At 41.7% G+C, this 27,960-nt stretch overlaps 1 protein-coding gene across 1 annotated transcript in view; it reads left to right on the top strand.

The window, feature by feature from the left end:
- Positions 1–27,960, top strand: part of LOC130386056 (opioid-binding protein/cell adhesion molecule-like) — a 51,785-nt gene that overhangs the window by 16,810 nt on the left and 7,015 nt on the right. Inside the window, exon 2 of the mRNA XM_056594839.1 lies at positions 18,574–18,809. Coding sequence (XP_056450814.1) covers positions 18,574–18,809 — 236 coding nt within the window. The remainder of the gene's footprint in view (positions 1–18,573; positions 18,810–27,960) is intronic.

The following is a 27,960-nucleotide window of genomic DNA, read 5'->3' on the forward strand; positions in this document are numbered from 1 at the left end:
TTGCTTGCCGGGACAGTTTACTTAGCTAGCACTCCATATAGTAGATTTCATTTCACCAACAGTGTGTTACGAATGTGGTATGCTAACAAACAAATATCTTGTTTTTCGCCTGAGTTTTACCAATGCAACAAAAAAAATAAAGACAAGCTGCTACGAGTCTCAGGCGGGATGCTCGACAGATTGTAGCTCACAATTCGACAGCGACCTCACTCAAGGGCAGCCCATAATCCAATCCTTAAGTGTGCCCACAAGAAGGAAATAAAACCAGTCCCGTAGGCCCAGAAGAGAGGACTGAATGGGCATCTGCACGAGCAGAAATGGCTTGCGTGGTTTTCTGCTCATTACTTTTAAACACTGGTTGATATTGTTTACCAAGCAAATGTCCAAAAGTGCCTGTTTCTGGTCGAGCTAAAGTATTTTTTTTTCACTCACATCAAGGAATAGCAATCATAACACAACAATTGAGCGATCTGGCCTCTACAAAGGAGCACAGTACAATGATAAATAACAGACATCTGCATGGGTGGGCGTGTTGCTGTGTGTCAGCTGCACTTTTTCATCGGACATTATTGCACAATGATAAGCTATTACGGGGAATAGGAAGAATTTGAATGGCGTACAGACTTGAATATCTCGAAGCGTCTTGAATTTTTGTCACCTGCTAGATACACAAGATAGACGTTCTATTATATGTTACCGTCTGGTTTTTAATTAAGGGGGAGAATGAGTTTGGCTTGTTAGACTCCAGGCTATGTGAAATACACCCCTAACGCAAGACTGTGAGCGTGGAACACTTTGCTGTACCTTTTTATTTTTTTGGGCGTTCAGCTGTGCAGCTGTGATGCTTTGATGGTGTGATGTCTGTGTGAAGTGAGAAGTGAGGGATGTGTTTTCTTACATCAGTGGTTTAATGGATGCCTGTGTCCACTGAGGCCCATCAGCTATGTGGCGCTTGGTGAATATTTCACTTTAAACCAACAATCCCGAATCAATACTGAAAAAGCACATACTGAGTCATAGAATATGTCTCTCTTCCGCATCATCTGCAAGTCATTGAATAGTTTGTATAAGACATATATATGCACATCTGTGTGTAAAGAAAACAATTAACATAAGGTATTGATTGTAAGCTCAAAAATTGCATTTACAAAAATAGATATTTTTACAGTAGGAAAAGCATACTTGCTGAAGTATTATTGTCTGTTCTGGTTTAAAACCCCTTCAAACTGACCATCTGCCAAACTATTATCTCTCCTGTGAACACAATTTGTCCAGTTGGAACCGTGAAGCACCAACCTTTGGCATGGCTCTGTGAATTGATTTAGTCTGTTCTTCGGACAACAATGAATCACAGGCGGTGCTGTTTTCTGGGTAGATTAAGTACAGTACTAATGAGAAGATTTGGCTGTTATTTTGAAGCGATTTTGGAGCTAGAAAACCTAATGAAGCTTTCCCAGACTTTAAATCCTGTTTTGTATACTCTAAGGAGCAGTGAGTACTGATACGTTACACAGTTTGTAGTCCAGTAAGGGTGCCATTTCAATAAAATATAATGTAGGCATTTGCATTCCATTACAGAAATATGTCAGATATTACATAATAAAATGTTTTGATCAACTAAATGTTCACACCGGCAATACGCATGGATACTTTTATGCTGCGTTTAACACATCAAAATAATAGGTTTAATGCATCGTTTCTTTTAACCCAGGCGACTGGCACAGTCCTGGACCCAATCGCGAGGGGGTAAAAGACATCCAAATATGCATAAACACACATCGGCAGTTGGAACAATGCCTGTTCTGTTCCCCTCCTGCGAGTGATGCAATCCTGCTGTGGGAGACTAAAGTGCTTAATATAACTTCAAGGAGTAATTAAGGCGGGAACATCACGGCTGAAAGAGACTCCGGCTCTGAGCTGTAGGGCGATGACAACACCATAAAAGAACCACGGCGCTTACTCTTTTAGTCCGACAGAAATATCCAGCTGGAAAATAACACATACTTAGAAGAAGTTCCGAGAATAATAGGGCTGAATCTAGAAGGGTCTTTTTCGTAGCATGGGCTCTTACAGTGAGCCTATACTTTATGAACCATAACGGTTGTGTAAAATGATGCAAAGCGAACCTGATCCAAAAAGGAAAATGGTTTTGAGAGTAATTGGTCTCATAATTTTTCATTGTATCCCTGATAGTTCATACACTTCTTCAATTCTAACACAATGCACATCAATGGCCAAAAGCAAGGTTTTTACTACATACTAGTAATGGTTTTCATTATGTGGCTATGACAGCAGGATACAGAACAACAAAAGTAATGTGGGTAATAAACTGAAAGTTGGATTACAAATAAATCATATTGAGGTCCTACTTAAAATGATGAACAAAGTAACCCTTCTAGATGAAGAACAACCGAAAACAAAAAAGCAAAGACAACAGTGTATCGGTTCCTACAACCCGGGGTGTGCACCGGGAACATGACAGCAGGAAAGGCTGGTTTTCAGCATGCTGCCCTCCTCCAAGACAATGTTAGATAGCTACTTCCCTGGGACTAGAGCACTGTCTTCCCATATGAGTGGGCGACTACTGAATTTGAATGTGTGTGTGTAGGAAAAGAAAGATAAAGAAACTTCAAGGCTTTGACTGGGGAATGTTTTAACCTGGAATATGACCCACCTCCATGATCACTACTGCAGTGTAAATTCCATGGATCACGTTCCTTACAATAATAATAATGGTGCTTATTTTTGCTGTCGTTATTTCATACAAAGAAGGAGGGAAGTTTAGTGGCATGGGCGATGGACTCTGACACAAAAGATTCTGGGTTTGATCCCCAATTTCTGCAGCCGACCTGTCGACATACTTGCCTGACCCCCCCCCCCCCCCTTTTTAATTACTTTTTTTTATCGATATAAGATAAGAGTCTCCTAATGAAAAAAAAATACAAGTTCATGAATAGTTAATGTTTAGATCATGGCTAACTGATGAATTGAGACTCAGGCAGATGATTAGGGTAAAGATAGAAGGCTCACCCTATCACCTGTATGGGGCCTTTGATAAGATCCAACTGGCTATACAGACCTGATTAAGATCCACCAAGACTCATTTCAATATGGCCGTGACAAGCCACATGTAACTGGAACAAAGCTCAATGAAAAAAAACAAAACATTTTACCTGACGAGAATTCTGGGGCCAGGTCCAATTAAGATTCGCCCTCCCTTCGGCCTTTCCCCGTCGCCTCATGTAGCCGGCCTCGAGCTTCAAGGTCTAAACTGTGTGTTCACTGCCCAGATAGGCAAACCCAGTGGCCCTTAGAACATTCTAGACATTTAATGATGATCATTGCTGTTCAGAGCTTTACATTGGGGACTGAGAGAATGGAAAAAGCCACGACAATTCGAATAGCACACAGTTAGCGCAAGAAAGGTAATGAACTGTTATTTCTTCTTTGGACTACAGCGAGCTCCAAAAAATGATTTTATCAAAACAAATAGTTTCTAGAGCCCGATTTCTAGTCATGAAACGCAATCATTACTGCTACATGTGACATTTTCAGTTAGCTACACACCCATACCTGGCTGGCCACGTGAAGAAAGCTTTATGTTGAACTGAAAAAAAGCTTAATTGGACATGTTTGTCCTAAAAGCCTCCAGTGCATAACACATTGCAGTCATACATTCTCCGCACACAAATATAATTGGCATTTATTTTAGTTATGTCACATTTTGTGTGTGTGTGTGTGTGTGTGTGTGTGTGTGTGGTGTGTGTGTGGTGTGTGTGTGTGTGTGTGTGTGTGTGTGTGTGTGTGTGTGTGTGTGTGTGTGTGTGTGTGTGTGTGTGTTGGTGAGTGAAACTAATGTTGATTGTTCTAGGAGTTTCTGGCAATTAGTGGTGCTCATAAAATGATTTAGTTTCTAGAAGGGAGGTTGTGTTTTGAGGTGTTAGGAAGTGTCAGTTTGATTTGGGTAAGGAACATACTTGCAGGAGCCCACGTGGAATTGCTGGTGGTCATTCTTTTGATAAGTTATAAACAGTGTGTGTGTCTTTGTGTATGCTGCAGTGTCTGCCATTTCAATCTGTATTCCCATAGGCATTATGTCCGCACCATTATAACAATTGTGTTGCTTATTTAGCTAACTTTATAAAGACTGTTTCTGTCAAGTACTATAATTTTTCCCCCCCAAAGGGAAAACCATTTCTTATTGTTTTAGGAATTATCAAACTATCAAACTAAACTCTCGAAGTGTAGTGTGGAATTACTGAGTTGTCAGATATAACACAATCTGAGATATTTGCTTTTCTTCTGTTGGTTGCGTTCTTCGAACGCAGAGGTAATTGTGTTAGCTCACTTCGAGAACAGGCAAGTACTATGACACATTTCCTTTTTACGTATCTTCTTAGCCTAATTTGTTGTGTAAAGCTGAAAATGAACAGACCTGACACGGTACAGAACCCATCTGGGTCATAAGGGCTGACAAAGACAGAAGCTCATCCAAGCTACATCAAGGAGGGCTGTTAATTACTCCTGCCACATACCTTTGAGGCCTGTTTGGCTTTGTTAATCACCCTTGGATCGGTATTTTACTTCAGGTTAGGTGTTGCTTCTCATTAAACCCGTCTATAGAGTGGTGTATGATTTTAATTTTTTTTTATTGTTTGATTTCTCTTGCGATAGCGCTGGTCAGTATTGGAGCCATTTATTTTAATGCAGGTGTGACAATTTGATTATACTGATTATACACTAATAAGGGGTGGGTGATATCCCATTATAAACACCTTTAAATCGTCTCTGCAAACACCTAGGATTTACGGTCAACAGTCCCGAAATAAGCAGACCTCAGTTTAAGAAGTGTGAAACAAATCTAGAACGTCTGTTTCCAATGTGTTCCATGAGTCTACTAGGACTCCTCTTCCGCCACAGAGTAGAATTAATCGTCTGGCATATCCCCCCCCCCCCCCCCCCCCCCCCCCCCCCCCAATATTCTATTCTATTTCATGCATACCACCCCATACAAAAGTACTGTATCATGCTAACAGGCATTTGGGGTAATAGAATAGCATTCAGGGATTACCCAATCAGATTTATGTTAGGCCGATACCGATCCAGCTATTTTAATGTGATACTGGTCCAGCCCCATCCGATTCCATAACAATGATTTCCTTTATCTCTGTGTGACAACCCATTTCCATGAATCAATTGAGGCAAAGCAACATGTCGGAATATTAAACCAAACATCAATACCCAGTATGCAAAAGGAAGCGTATACCCCTCGACATTGATTATATAGGTCTATGCCATAAGTATTTACGTAACACGACTCCTTCATGAGGCCCCGCCAATAAAAAGAAGCTCTGTCCAAGCTTCACTCACCAAAACATCAGACAGTATTTGGCATCTGCTCATCTACTATTGAAGCAGTGGGAGTAAAATAGTTAGTTGCACACAAAGCGGAATGGACTCAGTCTAGTTCGCCTTGTCCTTCACATTAATTCATTCGGTTCACACGTAACCTGGGGAGAATAATGACATAGTGTAGGTCTACTATTTAAGTGCAAACCTAAAGATGCAGGCTTGTATTGCATACTAAAACCAGATCAATGCATCAGGCTTTATCTATGCTTTGAGTGGTGCCTACCTTTATTGAGAGTCAGGGCATTTAAAGAAGAATTCTGTTAATTAGCAGGACAACAAATTAAGTTGTTTCATTCCTGACATAATGACAGCCACGTCTTGTCTCAAACTGTTCTTGTGCATATTGGGTTTTTGGAGTCACGTGATTGGCTCCTGCAGGATCATCGGCCATGCTGATTACGATCACGTGTTGCTAGTTCAGTGGCATCTGTACTAGCAATATCATATACTCGTTTTATATCCTGGCTATCGGTTGACAGAAGCAGCAGGGATTTTTCACCTGGATCTACTCTGAATGTCTGCAATCAGATTTTAGTCGTTCACAGACCGGGGCCTTCACAGTTACCGTGATAGTGCTAGCTGCCCTTTTAGTACCTCCCCTATCATTGGATCATCTCTCGTGCTCATATCCTTACTGATTTGCTGATGTCGATCAAATGCTCTAGCCTCAAATGACAGCAGCGGATAGTAAGAACGACCCAAGATCAGCAGCTGCAGAAATTTTAATAAATGTGAAAAAAAAATTAACAAGCGCTTATAACGACAGACGGTTTTGTAGATCGGTGTAGATATGGAGGCCCTCTTAATCGCATACAGCCGTGAAATGCCGTCGTATTGGATTTTTTTTTTAACGAATGCCAAATGTCACACATGTCAAACCGCACGCTGTTATTATAGATATTCTGGTTAATAAATCTTGACCTGCGCAACGTCCCACACCTGCTGTCAATTTTATCCCGTCGTCGTGGAAACGGAAGCACCAGGCCCTCCGGCAGGTTATCAGACACGGTCTGTAGTAATGCAGATGGATGAAGGATAAGTCCAAACTGATGGGACGGATGATGGACAGCTGTATCTAGGGATAAATCTGGTTGTCTGCGGTCCAGCCAAATTGACAATCCCTGTGTGTTATGAGGGGTCCCATTTCAGACGACGGTATGTTATTCTGTCTCCGTCACACGTGTTAGCTCAACGCCGTCCGGCAAGGAGGAACTCCCGGAGCTCTGCGGCTCGAGAGGAAATATGTGTGAAATGATATGAAATTCTCCCTAGCCAAAAGTGACAAAAACGATAAGTCAAGTCAACCGCTACATCTGCCCCATCCTATGGAAAAGTAAATCAAATTTATAGCCAAAACTAATGAACACACCTGCAAAAAGACATTCACCCAGGGACTGTGTGTGTGTGTGTGTGTGTGTGTGTGTGTGTGTGTGTGTGTGTGTGTGTGTGTGTGTGTGTGTGTGTGTGTGTGTGTGTGTGTGTGTGTGTGTGTGTGTGTGTGTGTGTGTGTGTGTGATGTGTGCTAGGCTTTGTACTGACAGGTAGAAAGCTGTTAGCTTGCTGCGAATATTTCTCACAACCAATCCCTATTTTAATCATGATAAGAATTGAATCAATGAATTAATCAAATTTAAAGTAAAGTAATAAGTTATTTTCCCACCAAGCGTTTTCCTGGTACATAGTAACTACCTGAGCATGTCTGTTTTATTGAGAACTTTAATCAGGCAATGTGGCATCGTTAGATGCTTTTGCGTCTTGACATTCAGCATATTAAGCCTGGGCGTTGAAACAAACAGAATCAATTGCGACGCTCAAAAGCCACCCCTCACTAAGTCATTAAGGCAGCAGTGCATGTTGCTGACACTGCCATCTTGTCCGCCTTTAAGTCGCCGGCGCAGGTCGCAGGAAAACTTCTGCGAGGAGTTTTTAAATGTATTATTCTCAAAAGCCTTTGTTAGATGTACATTACGCACAAAACAGATTGCATTTTTCTGCAGAGCAGTTGGCCTTAATTTGTTGTTGTTGAGTTGTTTTTGTAAAGTGGCTTGATTACTGAATTAGCACGGAAGGAGAATGTTTCTCTCATGTCTCTCGGGGATAAGCAGCAGTAACGTCGCTGTTGTTTATTTATGACGCTAATATATGTATAGATATGGTTTATATTAGCGTACTATTTGTCAGTAGAGTATTGCGCAGGCTTGTTTTTTGTGATGTGATTATGAAGGGTCTGTCACGATCCTTTAACTTCGAAGCGAAAGCCGAGTAATTGCGTGAAATCTGTGTTCCACGTGATGAAAAACAATGCTTTAATAGCACACATCTTCATTCATCCAACCAATGCAGGGGACCTGACCCCTCGTAATCGACTAGGCGATTCATTGCGGGGCTCTTAGCCCAACAAAGGTTTGTGTAAGTTTAGTAATCTTATGTTTAGTAATGATAAGCACATGCTTTCATTGTTGCAGTCTCCAAAAGGTTAATTGTAGTTGAAGCTTAAAAAGGTTAGTCCGCCAATGCTGACTGACTGTCCTGGCAAGACGGAGTCCCCTGGTGTTTGACAAATTGTACAATGATGACGGCGTGCAAGGAACACGGCGCCATAATGCTCAGAGTGAAATGTATAGCAGGCAACATGGCTCTACGGCGGTGGTGTTCTCCAAGAATCTCATCTCATTAGCAGCTTAATGTAGTGTGAAAGATATTGAATAATCAAACAGATATTCACGCTCCGAATTACAGTGATCTGACTCGGGAAACGGAAGACGCCAACCCCCCCCCGCTATGAGTCCCGTGTGTATTGTTGGAGAGAAGACCGGGCTCCCAAGCCGTCGGGGCAGCGGCACTCTTTAGAGCCATCGTCAATATTTATACACAATATTGTCTCCTGCTAGCTGTACAGTAAACAGTAAAAAGCGGGTGAAAAATGGCTCTGGTGCAGGTGTAACGCACAAAGACGCTATAAAATACATGTTAGACCAGACTGTGCGTAATTTGGCGAAAACTATCACCAAAGTTTTGTAAGACTATTGAATGTTAAAATTAAATATGTCAATGATAAAAATGTATCACCACTTATGAGGATAATACAAAAATGATTTATGACTAGTTGACTAAAGGAAGGAGGCTTGCTCTTTGTAGGCAATGGATATCGTACAATGCACTTCCTACCCCATGGTTTCCAATACCCCATGGTTTCAATCACTTTGACGACCGACATCACAAATGACTAATTTTATATTTGTATGTGTTATAGTCACATCTCACCAGTAAAACATTTTTAATAAAAATCCTTTCCTACGACATCCATACAGCGTATAGCTTCAAGGTCAATTCCATGATGATACCATGGCAACAATGGACGTCACACGCTCCTTCCGATCGCTCTGTGTGGGCGAGGGTTTTGACGTTGAATGATGGTTGCCTTAACTTCCCCTGTTTAGCTCCCCCCCGCCTCACCTTACTTTCCCCTCCCTTTCCCCCTCCCTTGAGCGTAAGCTGCAGCGGCAGAACCGTGGCTTGTTAGCTGTTGCCTCTGGTGGGCTCTCACGTCGGCCGTAGTCTCGTTAGAATATTGTCTGTGACAACACCCTGCGGTGTGCAGCGCTGTATCTTTGCCCTGGCCTCTCATCTTCGGCACCACCACAATGAATAGTTTATTAGCCCACTGCAGGCTCCCCATGAAGAATGGAGCCAAGGCCGTCCGTTCGGTTCAGCAGTCGCAGCTACGACCGTGTGTACCCAAGCACAATTCATCGGTTCTGCTTTTTCTCGTGACGCAAGGCTGTCATTCTTGGGATGGAGTTGCCTATTTCGTAAAGGCCTTGAAGGAGAGGACACATCACATGTCTATTGCGTGTGCGTGCGCTGGCTGACTGGTGTTTGGATCTGTCTCTGTGTTGGTATTTATTCAAAGCAACACAAAAAAAAGCCTAGCTATACAAACAGAAAAAAATCGGCTAAATATTACGCTCTGGATTTCAAAGATAAAATTCTGCGGATTTACATAAACCCAGATGACCCCCTAAGGGCATGTGGTCCTCCCCTCGATTTCAGTGCATCTTTTAGAGCAGTTGTGTGTCTGTGCTACACTGTAGAGGCAGGCATTGCAAACGGCACTCTCCCCCGTTCCTGCTGGGGTTGAGCTTAAGATACAATAAAAGTGGGGTTAGTTGTTTACTCTTTGTTATGACGGAAAAACGGGTAACAGGTTCAGTGTAAAAAAAGCAGGGGGGGTTGGGTGGGGGGGGGTAGAGATTCCTCAAGCATACCTTGCAAGGTGTATATACCTTCGGAGATACGTTTGGTATGCTAACAACACACAAGGTGATAGTATTACAGTGGGAAAAACATACACAACACATTCACATGCATGTTTATCTTGTCTATACAACGAAAAAACATGTGGTGTTATGCCTCGATATGTGTGATAAGTAGGTTAGGAATGTGGTCTAATTGAGTCGTGATAGATGGATTCAAGACCTGTGGGTACCGTATTGGTAAACAAGAGATAGAGATATAGCACATTGTGAACTCAGTGTATGCTGTAGAAAATGTAGCAGCTGTGTTTGATCTTTTTGCACCTTTGTTTTTCCTCACTCACTTTGATTGGCATGTATTTCTTAGTGCCAGACAGACGAATGGAGTACTTTGTGCAACATTTAGCAAAAATGCATATTTATGCTGTGCCTTCCTAACATGATAAAACTCTCCAAATGAAATGCTTCCTCTTGTGCACATTGTTATCCGTCATTAACAGAGTGGCTACAAGCACATTTGCTTGTCGTTTATGTTCTCGATATTTGTGCTTCAAATATGTAAATAATACAATACTGAAATATGATGCTTGTTTGAAGTCTAAATTATAAAGCATATTATAGGAAACACATTTTCACAGTTGAGTTCAGGGTAAATATAAAGCGACACTCAAGACCATAGTTATTGTGCCATAACTAAATGGTTAAAAAATGAACAACGTCATAGCCATAGTAAGAATAGTTCAAAACATTCCTGAAAGAGCAGATTCTCCGAAGCATTACCTCTAAGTAACAAGCGCGTTTGAGTTTGCTTCAGGGATATTCATTACCACAAAACTGAGGAACGGCATTGTACTGTTGAACACATTAGCATTGGAGTTTAGATTCTGATTAGATGTTGAGCGAAAATCACCAAGGAAATGTTGTTAATACTTTTATTGGGTTTTCTCTTTGATGGCTTCACTGTTGCTCTGTTTGCAAGGAGAAAATGACTTCTGTCCTGTTAAAGTCATGGTCATCTTATCCTAATAATAATGGCACATAAAAAATCCTTGTCAGGAAAACATTCAGAAAAGCGTTTCATGGCGTAATACAGCTGGGCGCGAATACAGGATCAAAGCATTAGGGATCTTACACTTGAAAGCTCACCGTGGCCATAAAGAAATCAACATACCTTGTATCTATGTACAATATATATGTTTGACCCAATACATTTTTTTAAAAATTCTCAGCATTCATATTAAAAGTTCCTCCTATGTGGTTTTATGATTTCATTTTTATTCTGTATATAAACATTCTGTTAGAGATTGAGACGAAAGAAAAACACCTCGGCACTCATGCATGTTAGAAAGTATACATTTTTGTGGAAAAATGTACTGTCTATATTTCCATTCAACAGGAAAATTGAAACTAGAATACCCTTTCATTGCTCTTAAGGAATGTTGATAGCTTTCTGTCAAGCCGCAGCGTCTTATTTCTCTGGATGAATGACACATAATCCTATAAAGTGTGCAGTTTCTAAATGGGGGGGGGGGTTATATAAAACTGCACAAAGCACCTTTCTGCAAGTTTACATTTAGATTGTTATGGGAAACATGTTTTCTTCCCTTTATGTGAACCATCGTGTGAACCAATCTTTTTTCTGACTATCTCGTATGGCCAGCTAAACGGATCAGTGCATAATTTGTATTCCAACAATCTTATCAGGATTCTTTAACATCATACACACTGTTTCTGGTATAGTTTTGTACTTATGTTCTGTAATCACGCACTTGAAAGTTGTTTCACTTGGCATTAGCTTCCTAAGCAGGCATTAATTGTCTCAAGCTAGCGACATTCGCTTTAATGGCAAACGTAAGTTTTAAAACCAAATTTTAACACTGACAGCTATAGTAAGTCTTTGGGCCCTATCTTGCATCCGGCGCAAGTGACTTAGTCACTGGCGCATGTGTCGTTGCTAGTTTACAACTGGCGCAGAGCGTTCTTTTCCCACCAGCGCCACTCGCCGGTAAATTAGGGATTGATCATGCGCCCCAAGGGGCGGTTCGGCGGAAGGAGGAGGCGTGTTCTGGCGCAAACGCTATTTTGCCGTTGCTGAATACCATTGCGCTACTGACATCGAAATACCTGGTTTAAAGTCAGTGGCGCGTTGTTCAGATGCTATTTTAAGGGCGCATGCATACACGCGCATGCGATGCATACGGATTGCTTGTGCACCTCGCGCATACACTTTGCTTCTACCTAGCCGCACATTCTTGGTAAATTATTTGGGAAAGAACAGCTGATGCAGCGGTAATAAGTTGTACTTTTAAATCAATGCATCTGCAAACACCGTACAGCAAAAACATATTTTCTTGACACAGACATCGTGTAGGTAGGCCTACATGCCCATAACTTTTAGGATTGATGAGTATTTGATCGTGAAAAACATTGTTTTACCGCGAGTGAGTGTTAAAAAATGAATGAATGCGGGCGCGCGTGTGTGCTCTGTTTAAACACACACAAACTAAACACGTAACGCATAATACAATCAATGGCAATGTCTATTACCGCGGGGACACATGCATATTAGGATAGCATACAATACTGATAAGAAACAATGTTTATAATGTATTGCGTATATCATTAAATAGAACCAGTTACCGCATATCATATGTTATATCATATACGTTTTCTTTGGCGAAATTTATTTGAAGACTCAGTATTTCTGAAGTTGTGGAAGAAAACCCCTTATTCCATGTGTGAATTAGGCCATATTATTTGGCAATAAACTGAGCCATTTGCAGTTTGAAATTCATGTGCATCTGTCTCATCGGAGACTGCAGACGCGCTGTCAAAATATCAACTCGTCCGATTCAAATGCGCTCATGGCTCTTAAAGGGGATGGGAGCTGGCACTCTCATTGGTTTGTTGGACGTTACGCCCAAACCACACCTCCGGGTAATTAGGCTGCTTCAGACCAACCCTTTTGACACTTGCGTGCGTGCGTGCGTGCGTGTGTGTGTGTGTGTGCTTGTGTCAGTCAAACACTAGTTTGCTAAGTGGCAGTTCAACTTTTCTGTTTGAACTATTTTGTAGAATTTGGCGGATGGCTCAAACACTACCAGTTTGCAGAGGCTAGTGTCATTTACTAAGAATAAACTTTTCTCAAGAAAGCTGTACACAGTTCCTCTAATGTCCTATTGGACTTCAAACGTGTTCAGACACCGACGACAACTATCTGCAGTATTTATGTAAATTTAAATGTGTCACATATTATACCTACGCGGTACAGGTGGTTAATTATTTACACTCACACATTTACACATTTTTACAGGGGAAAAATATATACATGGTATCCTGTTAATAACTTGGCAAACTCTTCCCTTCACACCGTTTTAAATGCTAATACGGCGTGTGATGCATTAAAGATTCAGCTGCATGCTCGGGACTTGCCGTGCTGACGCCCACCACTGTACTGATCTGTATGTCCACAGCATGTATGTGACTAGGCCGTGGCAAGTGTTCAAGTCACCCACAGGCACACAAGCTGGGTCTTGCTGGTAAAAATACCGTATGAGAAGTACTGAATTATTCATGGTAATTCATTGTCATGTTAGTTAATGCCGTTTGTTTATGGAATATCCTGTCCAGGTGCAATCTATTGTTAGATGCAGGAGAATATTTAAACTGGATGCTATTTTCACAATAGATGATAAGTAGAGGGGTTATGCGTGATTTATGCACGATTAGCTGAGGCAGAACGGTCAAGCTTGCTGAATGTTCAAACTGGACTCATTTTGTGTGGTCGATTTTTGTGTGGGCGGTTGGTTGAGTGGGTAGGTTGGGTGGGTATGTGTATGTGTTTGTGTACGTGGAGTGGTGGGTTTGTGTGTTTTTGTGTGTGTTTTCGCATGTGTGCCTGTGAGTGAGTGCATAAGTATCGAGAACATAACTCAACATTCACAAAGTACCACATGGTAAAGGAAAGTTACGTTGAAGACGAACAGCCAATGTCACCGCTCAATATGATAATATGTTTCAAATGTTTTAATATGTTTCAAATGCAAAATACTGTACGCAAGTTTAAACGTTACATGAAACCTTGTGCAGACCTTGTGTTGTGCTATCCATATTCATGTACTATTTTATGACAATTAGCATAATTCATGTTCATATTTATTGAGACAGTTGTACCGCGTACAGTAAAAGTCAAGTTTGTCCCCTACATAAATGTGTATTAATCTATGTGCTACGTATTCTGAAGGCCAATGAAACATTGACAATATCAGTGCGATTTCGTTCATATATTGTTGGTGAAGCGGTACGTGTATTCATATTGTTCCTTACCGTTTAGGGTCCACGGTGCGCAGATCAGAATACACTGCAAACCAGTTATTGTGTTTAGCACACAGTTGATTTGATAAAATAATTATGCATAAAACATTATTGTATATATATAGGGATCAATGCGAGGGAATTATCCACACAAAGTTAAGTGATCCTTATACGGTCTGATGTTCTGTTGCTTGAGACATGGTCGGATCCCTTACAAGTTGCTAGGTCATGCGCTGTTCTCGAGAACGGGAAGTTTAACACACACAATCAACCACGGCTCAGAAAGTCACGGCTTTCGGACTGCACTGCAAATCTTTGGAGCAAGAACCCTCCAGGAAAAAATCAAACGCTTTGAGGTCGTGTGTCCTCCCTGAAATTGTGGCGGCGCTTTCTCCATAAGAAAAACAATGGAGTGGGGCGCACACGCTGTCCAACCGCATCTCAAAGTTAACACATTGATGAGAAAAATCGACAGGACTAGGCAAACAAATTAAACGGCAAAGCAAACAGAAACAGTATCTCCCCCCGAAGCATCCAGGCAACAAAATGTTGATTGCTGATTCCGCTAGGGCCATAGAGATCACCGCAGAGATAGCAGAACGAATAGGCAGATATGAGACCCTTCTCCGTGCTAGAGAATACTCGGTTCACTAACTTGTTTAAGGGGCTTGACCTGTTGTTGCACGATTACTTCCCACACACATTTTGCCCGGAAACATTCACATCAGAAAAACAAATTGACGTGGAGTTGTCAGAAAAAGTCTTCTATTGCGCTGCAGGCGCGGTTGGACGTCCAGAGATGTAGAGCAACCTCACTGTAACGGCTCATTAGAATAGACTGGAAGATAATAAGCCCAGCCACCCTTTGATTTCATGATGATAGACTCAACTTTAAAACAGCGTTCCTATTGGTTGTAAGGCACTGCTGTGTGACTTCAGTTTTCCATATGCTGCTGATCTGTGCATTCATTTGTTGAAGTAGCGTATAAATTACTATTTTATAGTTTGTGCTATTCAGCAGGCACTCATGTTTGGTTTATGTTTCCATATGCTGCTGGAAACCAAACTATCCATGTTGTGTACTGTTATATGTTTTTTAATCTAAATACAAATGAGAAATTCCGGCATTTATATCGATAACATTTAGAACCGTACCTTATCGTACCAAACTGTGAATTTGGGAAATCGTTCTATTTATATATATATATATACGTATATGATATAGTAAAACAAAAACAGTTTCTCTTGCGTTTTCCGATCCATTCCGTGCGACTTTGATGAAACGCTGTGATGGAAGTGGATTCTCATCTGGCGATGGGCTCTGACCCTGGTCGAGCAGACGGAAATGGCAGGATGATTTATGATATTCATCCAATGTAGTCCATTGGATTGAGGAATGGCCCACGGCGATGCAGGGGAAAACAATATGTCCTGAATATGAATGTTTGCGAGTCACCGCTGAATCCCCTTCCGTAGGTATAGATGGACGCCGGGGATGGTTTAACCTTCTCTCTCTCTTTATTGTACTGAAAGGGAGAGCTCAGATCTGTTCTAAATTGTTACCTGTATTTGTCCATTTGATTGAAATAGATTCGCCGGGCGATCGAGGAGTGAGTAGGGCTGGCCATGTGCCGTAAATTCACTTTTTTCATGACATTTCATGACAGGCGTCTCATGACATCTTTTTGGGTTTCGATCCTTCTCTGTTGTTTCTTCCTCTATGTTAAATTCAAGCGTTAAAACGGTCGTGTCAATCATGAAATAATTTCATAACAAAGACCCAAAGACGCATGCCCTGTTGTGCCCGCGACCAAAAACATGTAAACAACAGTCCTACCCTGCTGGAAATGTGTCGCAGCAACACGTCGCCAAGTGGAATACACGTTTCCTATTAGTTACTGAACAATGATCAAGCTGCCATAAAGTCTCTTTGGGGAGAGTTCTGTCTGTTGTCACCGTGAGTGCTTACATCTGGGTCGCTGTTGACACCACCATCCATTATTTGCCTCTTTTCCAAATACTGTATCACAAAAGTGGAGCCTATTTGAAAGGCGCCTGACACATGCCGATTTATTGAATCATTGCGTGCTGTACCTGTCTGCCAGGGCCTTTTCGCAGTGGAAACCCTGTCGGAGCAGACATCACGTGAAAGTGGCGTTTAAGAGCAAGGCTAGCGGGCTAAATGTACGGCGGTCAATTGAGTGACGCAAACAAACTCTGTTCCCTTGTGAACAATGCAGAAAATAATTACCTACTGAAGGGAAGCATCACACATGGTGATCTTTCTTATATAAAGGAGCAATGCTCGGGGGTGAGTTGTGAAAATGCCGCCGTCTGAGACTTTCAATCAGTTTCAGAAAAACATTGGAAAAGTTCAATTGTTGAGTTCATACCCGTATTCACTTGTTTGAAGCAGTATTATAATATAAATTGTAATTGTTGTTTTAAATCTTCAATTTGTGAAAAATATTAATCTTCAGCAATTCAATTCAATTCAATTTTATTTGTATAGCCCTTAATCACCATTACAGTCTCAAAGGGCTTAACAGGCCAAATATTTGTGACACCCCCCTTTACCCATGCCCCCACACGGGCAAGAAAAAACTCCCTTGAATCAGCAAGGAAGAAATCTTGAGAAGAAACGCAGTGTAGGGGATCCCTTCTTCCAGGGATGGTCAGGAGTGCAATGGGTGCCACAATTGACACACAGGTAAATACATGCACATCATATTAAAATGGTGATGGGGTTCTGGCCGGTTATCCATGAGGAGAGTCCAGGCATCCAGTCCAGCACCCGCAGCACGCTACAACTGACAGAATAGTGAATTAGAACGGAAAAGTACATAGTGGGAATGTATAATGTAATAAGAAAAGCACAAGCAAACAGAGTAGTCTTCGCCTCGCATCAGTTGTTTTCACACTCCAAATGCAAGATTGTAGAGGTGCGTTTTGAGCTTCCCTTTGAATAGCTCCACAGAGTCAGCTTCCCTGATCGCTGATGGCAGCCTATTCCATAAAAAAGGGGCTCGATAGGCAAACGCTCTCTGTCCAGCCGATTTCTTTTTAACCTTCGGCAGTGAAAGAAGGCCAGCTCCCGAAGACCGGAGGGACCGAGAAGGACTATAAGGAATGATCAGGTCCTTCAGGTACGATGGAGATAATCCATGCAAGGCTTTATAGGTTAACAATAGCACCTTAAAGTCTGATCTGAAAGTTATTGGTAGCCAGTGTAGAGAGTAATATGTTCCGAAAATGCAAGGTGTTGAATTTCATGTTATTTTATACGATATTCTATCTATCTTGCTAAATTCATCTTTCTACAGAATCCCCTAAACCCCCCGCCCTGAAATACTTCACCCCTTGCTGTTTTTACTGTACACTTTTCAGAGAGACACAAACATCCCATAATTTTGACCAGAAGAAAAAGGACTGACGCATTTATTGTTTGATGTGGTATCAATACACTGTCTTGTCCTTTAGGTGTGTCCTTTAACCTATACGCTGAACGCCAATCCTGTGGCAGTCTTTCGACTACCGGTATCTTAAATCTCACCTTTTGAGTCCCTCTAGATTGGTGACCTTGTTTGTATTAGAGAGGTTATAGTTTAATCGAAATTGTCCTGACGCTGACCGGCTTAGATTTGCAGCGAAAACAGCCAATATGTTGTGAGGCGTATTGGGTTTTAAGGGGTTCTGAAAGTGATCCTGATACGCTGCAAAAAACAGCCCTCAGTTGCTGGTTTGACCTCAGCCTGCCTCACGGACAACAGTTCTTAACCACGGGGATTTTTTCGCAGACGCACAGGGCCTATTTGTTTTGCCTAATGATGCAAAAAACGGTTTTCCTTGGCATGTTTTACATTCAAATCAAAGAATAGATTGTAACGCTTATGCTACCTTGATGAAGCTGCCGTTGTTTTTATAGGGGGGAGCTCCCTCCGAGGCCCGTTTAACAACAGGATTATTTGTCTAAAAAACACCTAGTTTAGATATCGTACGTGGCCCTGAGGCAGGAAGGGCACCGTCTCTGCAGCATCCATTTGAAGCTGCTGCTTCCCAATGGAAATGAACATTTAAGCATATCAATTTGAAGTCAATGGTAGGCTTTACTTACACCGGCAATATTTAAATCCATTAACCCTGATAAACCAATTACGGATATAGTTTTAATGAAGCTGATTCTTGTATGAGTGGGCAACCGGCGCAGGCGACCAAACACAGAGTGCGGACATCATTTTTTTATTGCACATTTATTGTTATGCCAGAGTCAAACAAAATTCTGGTCCTGGGTGGGCGTCTGAGTGTGGAGGAGGGCGCCTGTATGCCATCCATTATCATCTCAAGTTCAGGAACAACAACTTTAGCGGGGGAAAAAACAACATCAACGAAGGCTGTGTGTGATGCACGAGAGCTGGTCGGATCACCGCGGCACTGTGTGCTTGTGCACACTCGGCGTCTGTGTGTGTGTGAGCATACTGTATCTCCTCACTGCCTTGTCTTGTCGTCCCGCCGACAATCGGATTATGCGTGCGCTTTTGTGTGTCGTTAGCATACTGCATCTCCTCCTCACCGTCACCGTGTCCCTAAACAGATGCAGCGTGGACAGCAAGGTGACGCGGGTGGCCTGGCTGAACCGCACCACCATCCTGTTTGCGGGCAGCGAGAAGTGGACCCTGGACCCCCGCGTGGTGCTCATGGAGAACACGCCGGTCAGCGAGTATAGCATCAAGATCCTCAGTGTGGACGTCCACGACGAGGGCCCCTACGTGTGCACCATCCTCACCAACAAGAAGCCCAAGTCCACCAAGGTTCACCTCATCGTTCAAGGTGAGCGCGCACTTCTCTTTTCTCTTGATTCATTATTTAATTCAATGAATAACTGAATTTATTTCTTTTTTTTGCTTTAATAAAAGCTATACACAGACTTTAAGAGAGTGGATACAAAAAATTGCACACGCACGTTAGGAGCACGTTACAACACATGCATACACGACAGACACCTCGGGCAAGGCTATAAAGATAACAGCACATTGCAGTATCGACAGGTTGTGTAGTCTCTTCCCCTACTGCGACTCACACATAGGACACATCCATGGCTTACAAAAGACTAGATGCACAACGCACACACATTGGGCAACCCTGTACAGATAAGATCACAATACCGTTCCTACACGGTGTGTAGTCTCTTCCCCTACTGCGACTCGCACATAGGAAACATACAAACCCTACAATACACTAGATACACGCACACATTGGGGCAACACAGATAACATCACAATACAGTACCCACACCGTGTGGAGTTATTTTCTTCTGCTGCTGCAACTCAATTGCAATTGAACACAACACACGCATGGCATTGGGGACAACGGGTTGGTAGTTTCTATTTATTTGTCGGTACACACTGCAGGAGTTGTGGGACTATTGGCACGCTTTTGAACCAAACTAACTGTTGGAAGTGGAGAAAGTTGCGGCTCAAAAAAGAAAATCATTGGCTCGTGCATGTGCCCTTTTATTTTTTTTACTTCACTTAAAATCCACTATATATTAGAGCTGTTGCTGAAAATGGGCGGGGGTTTAATTTGGGGCTGCTGATAGATATTGATTTGGGGACACTGAGAAATATCCTGGCTCCCTTTCGGAGCAAAGGCCCACTAAATCAGCTGTCAGCAGATAGACCTTTGTTATCATTTACGATGAAATCAATTTCATTTCACGCTCAGTTTTCTGAAAAACAATCGATACCTCTCGTGCCAGGGATGGGAGGTGTACATCATGGACGCTGAGCTAAACTTAATCAGGCGCCTTAATTAAAAGTAGTAAGGATGCAAAGAGAGATTTTTTTACTCCAATCAATATGAATGTTATACGAAGGTACACTTCATATGAAAGGGATTTTTTTTGTGTGTACATTGGCAGCGGTGGAAGTCTGAGCAGCAAATTGCATCACTGGCTTCTTAAAGTAAATTGATTTTTCCCTGATTGACAGAAAATATGAATGGATGAATGATTTCTATGTAGACTAACAGAGAGGTACCTAGACACTACGTTTCTCATTATCCCCACTCTCTGTGCATCTGTGTTGATGTCAAAAACAGTTTCTGGCACAGTTTGAATACAGAATAGCATGGGGATTGGAAGAAAGCTATGGCAAGTGATGGACATAATTCAGCAATTACCGAGTAATGTATTCGTATTGTAAAATGTTTAAATGGACCATTGTTAGGAAGTGCACACAAGTTTCAATATATATCTCTTAAACCGTTTTCGCATTGAGCAATGCCATGTTTCCATTAACCCCATTTTTGCCTGTAGATTCAATTGGTTGTTTTTTTGCACTCACAGTAAGTCCAATGGGACATCAGTAAATGTGCAGTGCCTGTTGTCAGACGTGTGCGGCTGTTTCCGTTCTGAAGTCAAGAAAAAACTGTCTGGAAATCTCTGGTATTCCTTCGATTGATTTGTTTCGATTTATTGTCCATCTGCTGGCTCCGTCGTTCGTCAGTGCATTGCCTTTAAATAGAGAGTGCGTATCGAAAACAGCTTGTCTTGACGTCGGTGCTATTGGTGGAATGCGCGCTAATGGCTGTGATTAATCCGATGCATTGATGAATGTGTTAGGCTCGGGCCCGCAAACGCTCGCTGTCTATCATGTAACGTGAGGGAGACGAAGCGGGTAACGGGGGAAGAAGAGGGAGCAGGAAGAGGATATGAGGAAGGTAGCGATGATGATGATAATAATAGATGAGAGCCACAGCAATGCAGGAACTGTATCATTCATGGTAGTTATCCTCCCGGAGTCAGTATGTTTTTCTATGCCGTTAATGCGTGTGCATGTGTGTGTGTGTCCTTGTGTGTGTGTGTTTTGCCTGCCCGTGTCTACATGTGTGTAAAGTGGGAGGGGGGGGGTTGGGGGGGGTTCACCAATGCCATTGAATAGAGAAACAAAATGATGTATTCAGATCTCTGCTAAGTGCACTGTGTGAAAAGTAGACGTAAAGGGTCTCCCTCGGTGTGGTCGCTTATTAAAATAGTTCATCACCATGCTCTCAACATTTGCATCGGTGTCCCTTACCTCCTCCATCCCCCCCCCTTCCCAACCACCCTCCAACCCACGAGTCTCCCCTCTGGAGCACCCCCCCCCCCCCCCCCTCCCTTCCCTTTGTGGAGGATCAGCATGCCTCCCACACTCCAGTCCAGTCACGGGCCGATGGCCCGGGGTGAGGGATGAATGAATACGCCACAACATCCTACCTTCCCCGCACGCCGGGCTCCTCGGCGGTCCGTGGGGAGGAGGTTTGGGTCCCTGCTGTCCCCGCTGGTCCCGTCTCATCTCCAGCACCTCTGAAATAGAGATTTGTGTTGAACCCGCACCCAGGGAGGAACTCTGGAGGCCAACATCAATCAGCCCAGTGACCTTGTCAGCCTGTTCTCCTCAACCCACTCCCATCCCCAGGATTATGGACATTTGCTTCTTCTTTTTTCCTCACATGTGGCTCGCAAGAGAACAGGCGGTGGCTATGTGAAGGCTCAATGCGGAGACAGCGCCGCATTACCGCGCACACTTGTTATATGGTTCTGCAGTCTTTGCAAACGGCCAGCACTCGGATGGGGGAAGGTTACGCAACAAGGGAACGACTTGAGAATGTGACCGGTCGTGTCCTCGTACAATAATCTGAATGTATGGTATTTACTTTTCCATTCCTCGACCCTGGATTCTCTGATATCACTTATGTTTCACACATGCGGCAGCTGGGCAAAGAGTGCGAGCACCCCCTTTATACACTGTTATTGTTGCAAGAAGGCCATGGCCGCTGGGACACATTTGAAAGGAAAAGTCTACAATGCTGCTTGTGCTCCCAGTGTACTTAATAAGTCACGAAATAGAACGAACCATCAATGGAAAACTTTGATGCTATGATGGAATGCACAAAGTCATACGGTTTTTCGAATAAAAAAACATCTAACTACATTTACTGAACAATATTTAAAATACATTGGCAATTGTCTATATAATTTAACTCTTCTGTTCTTCTTCAAAAAATGTTATCCCATGTACAACCTGCACTACCCCCCACCCCCAGCGTAATGCACAAAAGTATAGCGTTTATCATAATATCATTCAGAAATGCATCGTTTATACTTTAAGGTATCACAAAGGAAGCGATCCATTAAAATCGTTGATCCGTTTAGTCACGTTCACAGCGGGGCCCAAACATTCAAGCGTGTCTTCCGAAAGATTCCGAGTCGGCGTTGTGTTCGGAGAGCGGGGAGGAGTTCCATTCGGTCATAAAGCGAAAAGACATACTCCCACCGTGCCTTTGTGTTTGGTTTCATTGAGAGCGACGATGTGGCGTTAGCGATTAGTGCGCCGGGCCTTGCTACTTTACCGTGGGATGCGGGAGAGGGAGCGAGGAGACCGGGCCCCTCCGTGCACAAGGCTCTAATAAACTTCAGGGCTCATTACAGAGAAGGATCGTAGAGAGGAGGTAGTCCCCCCTCCAGCGGCAGGGCGAGTAATGAGCCATTGGAAATATTCCACATTAGGATAAATTAAATTGGAGAGTGAGCCCTATAAGCTTTGCTTGTGTAACACATTAGAAAGCACTTGTGCTCTGATGAAGCTGGCCCTGATTTCACTTTCAATTTCTCACCTCCTGCGTTCCCGAGCTATTTGGAGGGATTTGCAGCTCTCTGCATTTGTTTGCTTTTCCTACTTAACAATAGGATACTGTACCCGCCCTCTGTTGATCATGTAAACACAGGGCTAGTATCTTTAACTAGCTTCCATGGCTTTTAGCTAAAGGCTTCATCAACCCCTACGTTTTGCTAATCGCTCATAATTCCTTGTTTGGTTTTAATCGTTTTTTTCTTTTTCACTTTTAGACATCTCTTTACAGTTTGTACACTTACGCAGCTGTCAAGCTGTGCAGTACTAGCACGTATCGTAGCAGTTTTTTTACAAACATTTTTGTTATTAATTTATTTTTTGATGCTCACTTTTATTGTTACTTTGCTCTGTAACCCTTAGCATTCCTTGGGGAGTCTCTAAGGTTTTCTTTCCATCTTATCTTACATTGTGAAACAGAAAAGCAAAACGTTTGTGTGAAAAAGTGTGTGAAACCTGTGTGAAACCTGCATACAAAAAATAGATTGTAGAGGTTTTTATTTTCCATCTTCTTATGCAAATTACATTCACACAGCCCATATGTTGATGATTATTATGTGATGAAACATAAAATAAATGTGTGAGTAAAAATAGATGCTTGACTCATGAATATTCTGGTCAGAGATACCAAATACCCACAGGATAATTTTCAACGCTTGAATTGCTTTTTAAGCAACAAATTGAGACAAGCCACTCAGTTCAAACAGTTTTAGCAAGCTCAAGAAAAGTCTAATGGAAGGCTTTCAAGCCTTTGCATCTTGACAGATGCAAATTCCCATGAAATCTTTACTTTACTTTGTTAGTCTCTGTGCACAGGGAAACGGCAAACACATTCATCCAAATGGTCGAGCAGATTTGACATCCTCTTGCCTTGCAGATTGTGTCTTAATGTTTTAATTGGCATTTATTTATTTTTATATTTGTTTATTTCAACCACCAGCAGGAAAATCCAGGGAATGGAATTGTATAGATTGATGGCATGGACAGAAATATGAACCGATAATACATATGTTCCAAATAGCGTTTGAGAGAAATGAGACGTTACTTAGATAATTGTTACCATCTTTTGTTATTCTTATGCCGAAGTGCTCGCCGATGTTGAGCTGTCAATCATTTCCACTCGGCCAAGTGGCTTGTCAAGCGATAAAATGGCAACAACTGTGAAATCTCATTGGCAAACAAATCCTTTTTTTAAATAGCTACACAGGGCTGTATGCTGTTAAACTACTAAGCAACAGATTAGATCTGTAGTCATGTCGATTAATTGTATACATTTAACTTGGATTGAATGACAGAATAGCATGTCTGAGTCTGTGTTACTGGACAACTTCAGTGAAAATAATGCTAAGGTTTACCACGATTGACAAAGACACTTGTATGTTAACTGTTTAAAATTGAAACATGATTGAATAAACATCTCAAACTATTAGACTACACTTATTCTTAATGATCTGACGTAAACCTACACTACCTTATTACCTTTTAATGAACATTTTATAACCTTGCCCGAGTTACGATTTGTAAGATAAATGCTGCTTACTCAAGAGTCGGCCAGTGGCTCCCCAAGAATTCACAAAATGTTGCCAATGGAGCAATCCGTTTGCATAGATATGTCTCAATATTGCAGTTACCAACCTCTCCATATCCACTGCCTTAGTAACACTTATGGAATGGGACATTGCATCTATTCACAGTTGGGGACCATTAAGCAACCTTAACTCTACTTAACATTCATCAAAGCACAGGTCACAAATTCAATGTTTACTTGCTAAAGTTTTGTTCAATCTATCTTGTTGGATCCTTTTCCCTATTTCAATGACTGTGTATCTTTTATGTCTATTAATGGACAATAACAATCTGGGTGATTAAACCATCGTAACCGTCTTTCCTGGCTTCACTCCTTTACCAATACACTAAACAATAGTACTAGATGAATCAGACGACTTTCAGTTTGCCGTTCAATGTGTGTCATCACATATTCACTCACATATTAAATTATATTGGCTGGTCAACGGCATCAATCTAGGAGCTGCATACACAAATGTGCCCTGATGAACCAGCTCCCCCAGCAAAGCAGCATAGCTTGTTTCTCAGTGGTGAATTTGAATCCATTAAACGTGTTACATTAATTACATGTCTCAGGACAATATACTCATTCAGCCATTTTGTCATTTTAGTTTGTTTCCATGCGGCTGTCATGGCATTGGAATGGAGCCCAGAACATAAGATGAAATGGGGGGCCCCGTAGTGCAAAAAAAAACAGCCTTTGAACCGAGACAGAGAGCTTAGTGGCTTGCTGACAGTATAGGGTTGGCCCGAATACATCATTTCAAGCTCCTAAATATTCGTTATGTTTCCAAACGAATATCCGAATATTCGGTGGGGAAAATAGAAAGAAAAAAATCCATTCATAGTGCGTGTCTTTCAACGTGTCACGTATCAGGAAGAGACCTCTAGTCGTTATGTGTTATTTTAATAAAAGCAGAGCTTCAATGCAGCCTAAACCATTCCTAAGTCAAGTCAAGTCAACTTTATTTCTATAGCACATTTAAAAACAACTGAGTTGACCCAAAGTGCTTACAAACAAACATAAAACAATGATAAAATAAGTTGTGTGTTGGCCTACTTCCAATCAATACAACTCAAATGGGTGGTTTGAACACTGTTCAAAGTTTATACCGGAATATCCAAATAATTTTAGATAAAATCGAACAAAAAAACTATTTAATTATAATCACATATTTAACCATTCTAATGATGGCTACCCTTACCTCAATGGATGCTTTGACGTGAATTGTTGTTGGACGTCTAGGCCCCTTACATATATTTTTTGTCACTGAGATGTTCCGAAGAAATGTAACCTAGCCTTCTGCGTTCAGTTCCCAAATATCCATAGACATCCCAAAACCTTTTTTATGTAAATCTTTTCTTTAAAAAAAGTGAAGCATTCAAAAACACATTGGGATTTGAATAATGAATCAAGATTTGAATATATTCCTAAGGAACGAATATCCGAATATTTGAATATTCGGCCTCAGCCCTAGTTGAAACCTCTTTTTGGCTTCTAACTGTTGTACAACTAGCTTCGATTATATCCACCTTCCCATGGCTTCCCCTTTCATCTCTGCGTTTCATCACAAAAACCCAGGTTGTGATGTTTTTAAAGAATCTCCATGGTCCGGTCTGGTTTGGTTTTTCTGGTGTGGATTTCTGGTGTTGGACTTTATCGACAGACAATGTGCACAAAACAAACACCCCTTATGTCGCTGTGTATTAGCTAGGATTTAGAGATGACGCACGTGACAAGAACTGATCTTTACCAATGAGGTGAAGATCAGTTAAAGATTTGAATGGCGGTTTTCAATGGGAAAACTCTTGTCCTTGAAGTTAAGAGATTTCAAACCCACTCAGAGCTTTGTGGTTTTCCTTTTCGACACAAACAGAATACAGTATGTCTGTTGCTTCTCATACCATTCTGTTTTTCCTATTTGACACAGGCAGAACATGCCTGCTGCTTCTCAGAGTCATATTACAATTCACAATTCTCTTGATTTAATAATAGACTCTCCATCACCCCCGCCGAGACCCCCGCACGCACATAATCCACAACAATTGTTGATTTAACCGGATGCATGTGTGGCAGCTGATTGGACAGAATATTTCAATTGTCACGTTCTGCTTCCTTTGTAGAAGACAATGTTGTGGTAAATTAGAGACCTCGAAAACAGAATTAGTCAAAAGAGGTAAATTTAACCTCTGCACCTAAAGCCAGTGAAATTAGGTAACATTTAAATAACAAGTATTTACCGAATGCCACAAAACAACAGAATCTATGTGTATTTTCGTGTTGGACAACTCTGCATTGTTACGCTGAGAAATACAAAGCTGAAGGACATCACTGAAGCGATGCTCCTACTAGAACTAGTAACATTTCCCATGTTGTGGAGCTCACTGGCTGTAAGGATCCAGTGGTTTAATTGATCCATTTAATATGTCACGTGTCTTCACCTGGTAAACCGGTAAACAGCTGTGGTCACAGCTGGAGATCACTTGCTGAGGGTAAGGCATTTCTTTCTCCCTTGGGTAAAAGGGGATAGGCCGCTACTATAACTACGCTGACGATTGGTGTGTTTATGGTTTGATTTATGGCCTGCCGCAGAATGGGAGGTATTTTGCTATGTCTAGTTTAAACAGCTTGTGTTTAATGACCTGGCCTCTGTATATCCGCCCTGGGATCATTAAGTAGTGTGATGAGCCTGTGCTGTTGACACGACTGAGTTTACCCTCAGTGCTGTTGGACAAGAGTGTGATCCTCTAAATGGCGCTGACTGTACCTTGTCTAGGGGTTTACAGGTTTAACCTTATCTTGTGTGAAGTTCAATTTATACCTGTTTCGATGTTGCTACCAATTGCTACTTACTGAACTAAAGATATGTAGACAAGGTTAGGTTGTTTTATATACCAACCTTTCTGGTTGACCATGACTGAACTACTATGTGTAATACCTGGAAATGAGAGAGACATTCAATTATTCATAAAAAATCACATTTACGTATTTAGATGGAGTCTACTCCATAAATGCAATGCTGTTCCGTCCCCATTAGCTTATACCTCTTTAATCAATTTAACTTATGTATTAATCAAATATGATTCGGGAAAAATATTGCACCCGGACATAAGTGCAACATTGATGTCTTATTAAGCTTGAGCCTATCCAGCATATCACATGCTACAAAACGGTTTCAAACCTATTAGCTTGAATAAGGTAGCACTCAAATATTCTTTTCAGTTTCATCTATTTGACACACATCTCTAGTTCCTTTCCCCTGCAGTACTACACTGACTGCTTAATTTGAACCAAAGGACTGTTGCATTCAAGCAGACAAACATAAAAGAGGATAGTGGAGAGGTTTCGATGTAATTTGACCGTGTACTAATTGTGCTGACATTGCTCTGAAATACAGCTCATCATATTAAGATAGCCTTCAATTACATAATTGGGACTTGTCTTGAAGAACAGGTTATTCAGCACTATTAAGCACTCACCTCCCTTCTCTCTTACTCTTTTTTAAAGTGCCAGTTGAAATTATGTGATGACGGTGAGAATTATCCAAACGTTATTGAATTAAAGAAGTTGAACGGAATAGACACAATGAACCACTGTTGTTTAAAAGGCCTATTCAAAATCCATAATCGACATTACGCTCTTTTCCCGCTCCTCCTATTTTCGTTGTCTAATCAACTGCTTTATCAGCACCTTATTTTGCGACTACATCTACAGTGATGGTTCCCAAGGGAGGGCAGCCAGTACA

Source organism: Gadus chalcogrammus, chromosome 7 (genome assembly GCF_026213295.1).
Source record: "Gadus chalcogrammus isolate NIFS_2021 chromosome 7, NIFS_Gcha_1.0, whole genome shotgun sequence".
In the NCBI taxonomy this organism is placed as follows: Eukaryota; Metazoa; Chordata; class Actinopteri; order Gadiformes; family Gadidae; genus Gadus; species Gadus chalcogrammus.